Source organism: Castor canadensis, chromosome 8 (assembly GCF_047511655.1).
Source record: "Castor canadensis chromosome 8, mCasCan1.hap1v2, whole genome shotgun sequence".
Lineage (NCBI taxonomy): Eukaryota > Metazoa > Chordata > Mammalia > Rodentia > Castoridae > Castor > Castor canadensis.
The window spans coordinates 116,082,152-116,094,318 of record NC_133393.1 but is presented as its reverse complement, the minus strand read 5'-3'; the positions used below and the strand labels follow the sequence as shown (position 1 = coordinate 116,094,318).

General features: G+C 36.4%; 1 protein-coding gene across 13 annotated transcripts in view; it reads left to right on the top strand.

The window, feature by feature from the left end:
• Osbpl8 (oxysterol binding protein like 8) overlaps positions 1–12,167 on the top strand; it is a 243,010-nt gene that overhangs the window by 123,126 nt on the left and 107,717 nt on the right. For 11 of the 13 annotated variants that reach the window (XM_074083963.1, XM_074083967.1, XM_074083964.1 and 8 more), the window contains one exon: positions 5,788–5,896. In XM_074083963.1, the coding sequence (XP_073940064.1) occupies positions 5,855–5,896 (42 nt within the window). In that variant the 5' untranslated portion in view covers positions 5,788–5,854. Of the gene's footprint in view, positions 1–5,787; positions 5,897–12,167 lie in introns of those variants that run through there. The other 2 variants (XM_020170951.2, XM_020170948.2) reach the window with 1 other exon arrangement.

Here is a 12,167-nt window from a genome sequence, read left to right as displayed (position 1 = left end):
AATGTGTGTGGTTCTCAATTTCTTTTTCTTTCACACTGCATAGTCATTCCTTCATTCTATTGCTTCTATCTTGAAAATACACATAGAATTCTGCTACTCTTTGGTATCTTGATGGCACTCATCTACATCTTTGGTCTTCTAGATTACTGCAATATTCTTTTAGCTGAATTCTCAATTTCTACCCTTCTCCTATTACAGTTATAATCGATACAGACAGAAACTACAAAGTGTCAGCTTGTGCTCAGAACTGTTCAGTGGCTTCTTATACCACTTAAGAGTAAAAAGCTAAGATCTACAATGGCTTATAAGACCAAATGTGACCTACTTTCCTTATCTCTGTGATCACCTTGCTGTCTTCTAATATAAGTTATACTTCTACACTGGCATTTCCTTTGATCTGAAAACTCCCTCAGATATCCACATGACCATAGTTTCCTCCCTATTTCAAATCTTTGATCAGATGTCATCTTTTCAATGATTTTTCCTAGCACTATTTTCTAATATAACTTATTATATTCATTTTCTGTCTTCTCCTTCTAGACTATAAGGTGCCATAAGAAAAGTCTTTTTGTTTTGCTTATTGATATATTTGAACTATCTAGTACAAAGGCTAGTAATGAATAGATCCCTAAAATGAAATACAAATGATGCGAACATTGGTAACATTTTTGAAGTAAAAACTTCCTAAAGAAGTTTCATTACTTTTAAAAACATTTTTATTAGCATATATTAGTAGTTCTGGTTTTGTTGTTGAAGAGGAAGATAGCCTTGAAACAGGGTTGTAAAACATGGTAAACTGTCAATTAAAAGCTGTAACCTCTGACAGAGCTGTGAGGAATTGCCCATTAGAGCCATGCAAAAGTTCAGGACCAAGATGAAAGGCACCATGCAGAGCTAAGCACCCATTCCTGCCTTTCTTTTCTCCACTTGTAAATAAACTTTCCAAAGCAGGACTCCACAGCTGTTCTTATTTAAACCTTAGGTCTCTAACCCACTACTAGCCCTACTTTATGGGAGAGCACATTCCTTGTAATCTGATGCCCTGCACTGCCTTATCCTGTGAATATCCTGTGAATCCTTTGTTCAGGGCTCAGACACAGGCACAAGTCTGGGCCCACTAGCGTAAAATTAAAATCTGAGTTCTCCACTCCTCTTAGTGTCGCTTGGTTTCTCCTTTGACTACATTGCCACAACATTGTGACATTTCAGTGTATACTTACAATGTACCTTGGTTAGGTTCATCCGCACCATCATTCTCTCTCACCTCTCTTCCCCTTTCAACACATTTCTTTGTTCTATATTAATAGAAGTATGTAAATTGTCTCAACCATATTCACCCTCCCTCCACCAATATCCCTCCTCCCCCCAACAGGACCTATTTTACATTCTTGTCTTTCACTTTTTAGTGTATATTCAATGTTCAAAGGGGTTTCACCATGGTATTTCATCGGTGAATTTATTGTACTTTAAGCAGATAACTCCCTCTATTACTCTCCCTTACCTTTTCTCCTCTATCCCTATTATTCAACAGATTTCAGTGTGTTTTGTTACGCCTTTTTCCTATACTGATGCAATGTATTTCGATATTATTCACTCTCTGCCATTCTCATTTCCTTTCCCTCTACCCCTTATGCCCCTCAGACAGTCCTACTATTGCAAACATTCTATACATACACATATATGATCATGTTTGTATTTGGGTACAAGTTTGTTTCCCTTTTGGATCCAGGGTTGTCTTCCACATATGAGAGAAAACATATTATCTTTGTCTTTCTGAATGTGACTTAACATGATCACTTAACATGATGATCTCCAGTTCTGTCCTTTTATCTGCATATGACATATAAAATTTCACTTTTCTTTATGACTAACACTCTATTGTGATAAATATATGTATATGTCATTTTATTATATATAATTGATATATATATAATATGTCATATATATAAACAATATAGTGACATATTAATTACATATATGTATCATATTGTCTTAATCCATTCATCAGTTGTAGGGCATCTGGGCCGTTTCCATAGTTTGACTATTGTGAACAGTGCTGTATTAAACATGGGTGTGCAAGTGTCTGTATTGTATCCTGACTTACATTCCTTCAGATGTATGCCCACGAGTGGTATTGCTGGATTATAAAGTAGTTCTATTGTTAGTTTTTTAGGAACCTCTATACTGCTTTCCATAGTGGTTATACTAATTTACATTCCATCAAGTGTATAAGGCTGCCTCTTCGCCCATCCTTGCCAACATTATTTTTTGTTTGTGTTCTTGATGATGATAGGTAGCAGTTAGACACACATTGTGACCACATGAGGAAGAAGATCATTGTAATTAAGCTCCACAGGTCTGTTAAAATCAAAGTAGACTAGAGGCCAGGGGATATAACTGTATGCATTGAAGTCAGCCTTTAACTTAAAGCCTAATCTACACCCTAAACAACAGCTAGGCTGGGGCTAGTAGTTTACACAGGTAATGGCTTTTAACTTAACAAGACAAAGACCCAGGCCCAAGAGCTGCACCCTGGACGTCTGATAGAGCATTGACTAAGAATTTTACACAGGTAATTGTATCAGACCAGGGACTAGAAGTTTCTCACAAGTAGTCTCTATCAGATAGATTAGAGCTGAGAATTTTACACAGATAGATCAAGGACTGAGAATTTCACACTTAGGTTAATCTAAAAGACCTAGGCCTAGGAGCCCTATCCAAAGGGCCAAATGAACCAGGGGTTGATGTATGCCCAGGGGTAGAATTGGTATTCCAACTCCAAGTGCTGATTTCGTTGTTCTCACTCTAAAGATGATCACTTTAAGTCTATTGAAAGTATACTCCCTTTCTAATAAACTTTACTGTCATTTTCACTACATTTAAGCCTCATCTGAATTCTTCTCTTGCCTGACATAGGAACTGAGATATATACCAGTGATATACTTTTCTATAACAATGAAAGCCATTCTAACTGGAGTGAGGTGAAATTTTTATTATAGTTTTGATTTCCATTTTCTTTATGGCCCGGGATGTTGAGCATTTCTTCATGTATTTATTGGCCAATTGTACATTTTCCTTTGAAAAATTCCTGTTTAGTTTATTTACCCATTTCATAAATAGGTTTGTTGATTCTTTGGGAGTTTAGTACTTTGAACTCTTTATAAACTCTGGCTTAATAACCCTTGTTAGATGGATAGCTGACAAAGACTTTCTTCCATTTTATAGGCTGTCTCTCTTCAATCTGGTGACTGTTTACTTTGTTGTGCAGAATACTGTTAGTTTGATGTAGTCCCACTTGTCAGTCCTTTCTCTTAATTGTTGAGCTATTGGATTTCCATTCAGGAAGTTATTGCCTATATCTACATGTTCCAGTGTTTTTCCTATTCTTTCCTATAATAATTTCAACTTTTTAAGATCTTTGATCCACTTTGATTGATATCAGTACAGAGTGAAAGACAGGGATCTAGTTTCATTCTTCTACATGCAGATAGTTTTCCTGGAGCTGAGCTGGGCTGAGTGGCTTCAGCTTACCTCTGTTGGGCCAGTCTAGGAGCCTTCAATCAGTCTACTTTGCCAAAGGTTTTCTTGGGTGGTCAGATTCAGCCCACTTAGCTTCCATATTTCTAGGGGCTTGCCTGAATTTGCTGCTGCTCGTTGAGCTGGCCTGTGTGGTAGCTTGCTGGGTTCCTCCCTCAACTTTGGATAGAGAAACTGGGCTGAGTGGCTTCAGTTTGCCCCCACTGGGAAAGTTTGGGAGTCTTCAATCAGTCCACTTAGCCATAGGTTTTCTTGGAGGTGGGTGGGGGTTTACATTCTGCCAGTTTAGCCCCCAGATTTCTCATAGGTTGGCTGGATTTGCTCCTTCTTACTTAGCTGATCTGTGTGGTAGCCGTCAGGACTGAAACTGGCTAGCTCACTTGATTGGTTTGTTGGCTGGTCTATGTGGTCTCAAAGGGGATGCAAGCTGGAGGTTGGCTACTCTCCCTTGGCTTGGGCCAGGCTCTTAGCTCTCTGATCCATTGCTTTGTACAACGGGGGTTCTTTGTGAGTGGGAAGGTTAAGGCAGGAAATAAAAAAAAACCAAGAAACAAAAACTCAGTCTGGGATGTGAGGTGGAGCAGGTTCAGGTCCATACCCATGGTGGATTTGTACTTGCGGAGGCTTAGAAGTCGGTAGCTCTACCTATGGTTTGTTCTTATACTCACACCTTCATTTTTTTAGCATACTAAATCGCTCACTTAATCTTGTAGCCACAAACCTGAGGTTTTCTTTCAAATTTGTGGACCCTCAGGGAAGTTGTGCCTGTGAGCAACCTGCCATCATGTGGCCCTATTTTGTTTTTAATATTGAAAAATTCTAGAATGTAATGTCTCTTCAAGTTCAGATACTAATTTCAGTATACATGCATAGTCAAAAATAATTTTTGTATCATCTAATGTTTTGTATTATCGTTTTATTTGCTATCCCAATAATTGAGTTGGCAGTATTCGTTCAGTGTAACAAGTTATTAAATTTAATATCTCCCTGATACTGATACTGAGTACACAGATCAATAAAACAACAGTTTCTGTCCTTGAAGAGAGAGACTCATGAGAATGAATAATTACAAAGAATTGTAATACCTGTAGTGGGGAAGCTTATATAAGGTTCTGAAGTTGGAAATCACTGTAGCCTCTTAGGCTAATCTTATTGGTTATATCAACAAAACAAAAATTCCAGCCCTCCAAAGTCCAATTAATGTTTTTAAATGTTTTAAAAGGCTGTACTGTATTGCAGTACAGCCTTTTATACCTACAAAAATGAGAAAATAGTTTTAAAACTCCATGAAATGACTAAAAGTCTACTAATAGTTATTTGGGGTTTTGTTAGTCAGCTTTTTAAGGATGAATTATCAGAGAGATTAGTTGAGACATCTGCGTGCATATAGTTACTATGTGAGTTCCGGTCAAAGGTTTTTAGTTAAAAGTTGAAAAAGTCATGATGAAGACATGCTTCAAAGACTTTTCAAACTAATAATAAATGAAAAGGCAATACATATTCATGGCAGAAGTTGATACACAAGAACACACAAGAACAAAGAGTATTTTATATTTAACACTGTCATTTGCTTTTTCCACTCAACATATTTTCTTCTTTCTAGTTTGGTATTTATAGATCTGCCTCACTTTTAAAAAATTGTTTTCTGATACTCCATTTTTATGTCTGTAATATCATTTACAGATGTTCCTAATGATCACCATGAAGGTTTCTCTAGTTTTTGCTCATCATGTCTACTATTTTGTTGGATATGTTTTTAAAAATATGTTTCTGTGCATTTGTATATCTATGGAAAGATTCCGAGCCTTGAAATTGCTGGATAAAAGCATATTTATTTTATCCCTAAAAAGCTGTTGTGGTTTATATTCTCATCACAAAAGTGTATTAGAATATCACCCATGTTGAATGTTAGCATGCTTCTTAGTTTTCACCAATGTGATAATGAAAAACTAACATTTCTTTAATTAGAAGTGGAATACAATGAAAAGATTTAAACATCTTTTTAAATTTTGGACAGTCTCACTAGTTTAACCTTGCTTTTTGCTATCTTCTTCACTTGGAATATTTTTTTCTTTTTTTCCTTCGGGTCTTTACCATTCTTTGAGCCCAGGTCAAAATCTGTTTTTTCCATTATTGATTTTCCCATAACCCAGCTTAAAATGATTTCTCTTTCATAACATTCTCAATGGTTTATTTTCCACTTAACACAACTTTATACCAGTTGTAATCCATGTGATTTTCTTCTTCTAGGGTTTCCAGACTTACAGGATGGCTAAACATTAATGGAAAGTGAAGCATAAACCTATTTTCTTCCATTATGGAGGCAGGTTTAGCAGATGGAGAACCTGACAGAACACCGGTGAGTACTTCAAATATAGCATAATAAGGAACTATATGATCTATACCTCTAGAGTGTTTGATGTAAGCCATAACTTTATTCTTAAATATATAAAGTCAAACTTTAAAAAAGTATTTAAAAAGTAATACTTCAACCTCCTATTGGCATGAGAATTACAACTTGTTTTGGAGCACAGCCTGGTTTTCTGTTTTTTTTTTTTTAGCTCATCTCCTATCTCTTTACCTTCCCAGCCATATTGTGTTAGATGTACTGATATAATATAATAGTTGTATTTGTTTTCCTGAAACCTTTCTGTCTTTAGCAAAATCAAGAGATTGTTAACAGTTGAAGAAATTAAATGCCTACAAATCTCAAATCATGCTTCTTTTACCTAATGTAAGAGTGCCCCTCAGTAAAATGTAGTCAGCTGGTAGCTTTATCGTTTATTAGGTGATTTATGTTATTAGAATAAGGTAGAGGCTAACTCTACCTTGCTGTAGCAATAAGAGCCATTATTTTTTAATTTAGTAATTGTCCTTTGTTCAGGCCCCTGTAGGAACAGTCTAATGATTAATAGCAAAATGCAATTTTGCTGACTTGTATAAACTTGGTCCCAATCTTTTTTTGAATTTCTGGGTCAGACATGTTTTGGTTTCTTAAATAATCAAAAAAGTTAAACTTTAAAGTGATTGCTTCTTAATAGAGAATAGAATGGGCATGGAATTAACTTTACTTAGTAAGATTATTGTTGTGATAACTATAAATGGAAAACTGATGGTAGATTATTTTATTTTTACTGTAATTTCAGAAAAATATTTAGGAATAAACCTTGACTTTAGAACATGATGTTAACCATAAACTTATTTTTTTAAAGCCATTAGAATTTCTCAGGTTCTTATAGGGCTGGGGAGCATAGCTCAGAGGGACATATGTGAGGCTCTTAGTTTGATCCCTAATACTGCAAAATAATAATATAATGTTATTTTCTGAGAATACACTTCATTTCACTATCATCTAACAGCCATTAAAAAGGTACATATTTGTTTACTGTCGCTTTAATAGATAGAAAATCATGCTCAGGGAAGGTAATTATCTTCTTACAACTTAAGTGGTAGAACTAAGCTCTGTCTGTTTCTGAATACTTTTCCACTACAGTGTTACCTACAAGTTTTTTTCTGAATAGAATCACAAGTTTTTGTTACCTTTCAAAGTAGATATTTTAATATATAGTATTAAATTCTATAATAGCATTCCCAGACTGCTTCAATTAGTGTTCATTGATACTCTGTTGATATTGACAAGTTGGAGCGATGATGTTTTAAAAGTAGTGAAAACAAATCTTATTCATTAAGTTTCTTCTATGAAACATTATAGCTCATTTAAAACAGAATAATACCAATAATTTCAGTATAAACTACAGAAATATTCTGTATTTGAAACTAGTGTTGACCTCACCCCCATTAGAATAGCCATCATTAGCAACACCACTAACAACAGGTGTTGGCAAGGATATGGGGAAAAAGGAACCCTCTTACACTGCTGGTGGGAATGTAAACTAGTACAACCACTATGGAAAAAATTTTGGAGGATTCTTAAAAATCTAAACACAGATCTGCCATATGATCCAGCTATACCACTCTTGGGGATATACTCAAAAGAATGTGACACAGGTTACTCCAGAGGCACCTGCACACCCATGTTTATTGCAGCACTATTCACAATAGCCAAGTTATGGAAACAGCCAAGATGCCCCACCACCGACGAATGGATTAAGAAAATGTGGTATTTATTCACAATGGAATTTTATGCAGCCATGAAGAATGAAATGTTATCATTCACAGGTAAATGGATGGAACTGGAGAACATCATTCTGAGTGAGATTAGCCTGGCCCAAAAGACCAAAAAGTGTATGTTCTCCCTCATATGTGGACATTAGATCAAGGGCAAACACAACAAGGGGATTGGACTTTGATCACATGATAAAGCGAGAGCACACAAGGAAGGTATGAGGATAGGTAAAACACCCAAAAAACTAGCTAGCATTTGTTGCCCTCAATGCAGAGAAACTAAAGCAGATACTTTAAAGCAACTGAGGCCAATAGGAGAAGAAGAGCAGGAACTAGAGAAAAGGTTAGTTTGAGAAGAATTAATTTAGAAGGTAACACACATGCATAGGAAATCAGTGCGAGTCAACTCCCTGTATAGCTATCCTTATCTCAACTAGCAAAAACCCTTGTTCCTTCCTATTATTGCTTATACTCTCTCTTCAACAAAATTAGAGATAAGGGTAAAATAGTTTCTACCTGGTAACGAGGGGTTGGGGGGGTAAGGGAGGGAGGTGATGGAGGGGGGAAAAGGGGGAGAAACATTGTATGCACATATGAATATAATAAAAAAAAAGAAACTAGTGTTGAGGTCCACTTTTGAGTTAACTGTTTATTGTTAACTACTTTAACTATGTAAAGTATCACCTTTGGACCATATGGCCTAAGCTAGTTACTATTTAGATATGGAAGAGGTGGGTAAGAACATGGACTGTATAAGACCTTTAGCTACATATTAAAATCTGAGCTCTGTCACTTAGTTGTGTGACTTGGGTAGCAAATTAAATTCTCTAGGTTTATAGCTTCCTTATCTATTAAATAAAGATATTGTAATCTCTACCTCTTGGAGTTGTTTTGAGTATTAATTGAAAAATATATCTTTAAAGTACCTATTATAATGCTGCACACATTATAAGCATCCATTAAATGAAAGTGGCTATTGTTATTTTTAAAACAACTTACTTTTAAGCCTCTCCAGATATGTAAATGACTAGAAGTCAGAAATCTGGTTACTGTATATTGGAGTAGTTTGAAAAGTTTTCTTAAGAGAATATAAACTTTAATTTTTATTTTAATATTTTGTTTGGTGGTACTGGGGCTTGAACTCAGGGCCTTCACCTTGAGCCACTCTGCCAGCCCTTTTTTGTGGCGGGTTTTTTCCAGATAGTGTCTCATGAGCTATTTGCCTGGGCTGGTTTTGAACCACAATCCTCCTGATCTCTGCCTCGTAGCTAGGATTATAGGCGTGAGCCATCGGCGCCTAACTTAAGAGAATATTAACTCTGAATATCACAAGTAAGTAGGGATCATAGGATTGAAAATAAGCAAGAAAAGCATTTTAGGCTTGGAGAGTAGCAGGAAGTAAGACTGAATGGGAAATTAATTGAGCAAAGTTTAGGGTAAAATGAGTAGAAAAATCAAGTAAGATAGATTGGAGGGGAATGGTGTTTATGAGAAGGATGATTCATATGGCAGATAAAGACCAAATTTATGGAATGCTTGGAGTGCCAGAGCAAGGATTTTTGGACTTGATTATATAGGTAATGATAAGTCATTGAATATTTTTGTGTGGGTGGATAAGATAAATCTGAAAGTGGAATATACTTGCAGGAGTGAGGGATCTAAAGGCATTAATTAAGAGACTATTTTAGTAATTGGTATGGAGTTATGAAAGCTTGAACTAAATCTGAGTTTAAATTTGAGTTTAGTGTTCATTTCTATATTTTGTACAAATGGGATTTAAAACCTCATTCTAGTTGCACATAGTTCTATTTTTGTGGTAATGTTGTTTGTCTTAAGTGGTAGAAAATGAAAAGTATAGGATGAATCTGTCTCTGTTTGGGTGCTTGTATACTGTAGGACACAAATGCACATTTAATAGATAACATTAAAATGTTTTGTATTTTATATTTTTAACATTTTTATGAGCATATATTAGTTGTACATGGTGTTTCATTGTGTCTTTTTTTGGGGAGGTGGGACTGGGGTTTGAATTCAGGGTTTTGTACTTGTAAAGCAGGTGCTTTATTGCTTGAGTCACCCCTCTAGTCTATTTTGCTGTGGTTATTTTGGAGATGGGGTCTCAAGAACTATTTCTTCTGTCTGGCCTCCAACCATGATCTTTGCAATCTCAGACTCCTAGTTCGCTAGGATTACGGGCATGAGCCACCCGAGCCTGATTCATTGTGACATTTCCACATATGCTTGTAATGACCTTGCTTATGGTCACCCACACCATCATTCTCCCTCACCCATCTTCCCCCATCTTAAAACAGGTTTCATTATTCTATTTTCATAGAAGTATATAAAGTACATCAACTATATTTACCCTCCATCACCCTCTCCATTCACCCTCCCCTAAAATATTTTTTAAAAGGCCACAATTTATATCACTTGAGAAATTAACCTTCAAGAAATACCTAAAGAATTGGAGTAAAAGTTTTATGAATATATTGAAGTAGACTAATGGAGTAGCATATTCTATTACATTAAAATTTGAGTATATTTCTCACCTTAAAGAAAGTCGTATGCCTTTTGAAATCTATTACCAGAGTAAACTGCTTTATAAAGTTTATTGGAGGACAGAATCTTTTACTGTTTTAAAATTTATTATGTAAGTGACTTCAGAAGAGAATAAACATTTTAAAATATGCACGAATCTTTGCAGTATTAATTAGTGGCCCTCAACTGAAGAAATCTTCAAGATTCTAATTTTAATTGAGTGGTTTGAATCCGAGGCTTTGGCAAGTGGAAGGAACTACAAGATGAATTAGTTCTGCAGTTCTTAGGATGTGATCAATGAGGTTCTTGCTTAATGAGCTGAGAGATGATCCAACTTCCTAAAACTGATTTTTTATATCCTTATGAGGTTATTCATGACTACTCAGATTTAGTGATCATAAAGTGAAACTGACATATTATTTGAGCTTATTGAACACTTTTAAAATCATATTCTGAGAAGTCTGACTACCTATAACATTGGCAGCATTGAAGATCTTGTATAAGTATACCTGCAAATTAATGGATGTGCCTCCAGTTTTTGGTACATCAAGTATTATTTTGAGTTAGTCACATTTTTCAAATGTTGCTGTTTTTGTTCTTTTGTTATAAATACCCTGTCTCAAGATCTTTAACTTCTTCTCCCAAGTCTCTGTTACCAGGTAAGGTAACATTTACAGATTTGAGAGATTAAAATATAGGTATCTTTGGGAAACAATTTTTTTCTGACTGTAAGAGTCAGAATTAGCTCACTCCTATAATCCTAGCTATTGGGAGGCAGAGATCAGGAAGATTGCAGTCTGAGGCCATCCTGGGCAAAGAAGTTAGTGAGCCTCCCCTCAACAAAACAACTGGGTATTATGGTGTGTACCTGTAATCTCAGGTACTGGAATGCATGGGTAGGAGGATCACTGTCTGAGGCTGGTCCTGGACAAAAGCACAAGGACCTTACCTGAAAAAAAAACAAAGGAGAAAAAGGGCTGGAGGTGTGGCTCAAATGATAGACCTCCTACCTAAAGCTTGAGGCCCTGAGTTGAAGACCAATACTGTGTTGGGTGCTGGTGGTCACACCTGTAATCGTAGCTACTTGGGAGACTGAAATTGGGAGGATTGTGATTTGAGTCCATTCATGGCAAATAGATAAAGAAACCCCCATCTCCAAAATAACCAGAGAAAAATGGACTGGAGGTGTAGTTCAAGTGGTAGAGTGCCTGCTTTGCTAGTGTGGAGCCCTAAGTTCAAATCCCAGTCTCACTCCCCCCCCCCCCCCCCCGCCAACAAAACAAAACCCACAGCCACCAATACACACACACACACACACACACACACACACACATACACACACACAAACACAAACACACAATCTGCCAGGTATTGTTTGGAACTCTTTAGTAAATTTAGGGGAAAAATAAGAAGAATAGCCAGTGGTATATACAGTATGACAGCAGAATTCTCAGCCAGAAATCTTTTTTTTTTCTTTTATTCATATGTGCATACAATGTTTGGGTCATTTCTCACCCCTTCCGCCAGTCCCCTCCCTTACCCCGCCCCCTCCCTCTCCTCTCCTAACCTCTTGCTACCAGGCAGAAACTATTTTACCCTTATCTCTAATTTTGTTGAAGAGAGAGTATAAGCAATAATAGGAAGGACCAAGGGTTTTTGCTAGTTGAGATAAGGATAGCTATAAAGGAAGTTTACTCGCATTGCTTTCCCGTACATGTGTGTTACCTTCTAAATTAATTCTTCTCGAGCTAACCTTTTCTCTAGTTCCTGGTCTCCTTCTCCTATTGGCCTCAGTTGCTTTAAAGTATCTGCTTTAGTTTCTCTGCGTTGAGGGCAACAAATGCTAGCTAGTTTTTTGGGTGTTTTACCTATCCTCATACCTTCCTTGAGCGTACTCGCTTTATCATGTGATCAAAATGCAATCCCCTTGTTGTGTTTGCCCTTGATCTAATGTCCACATATGAGGG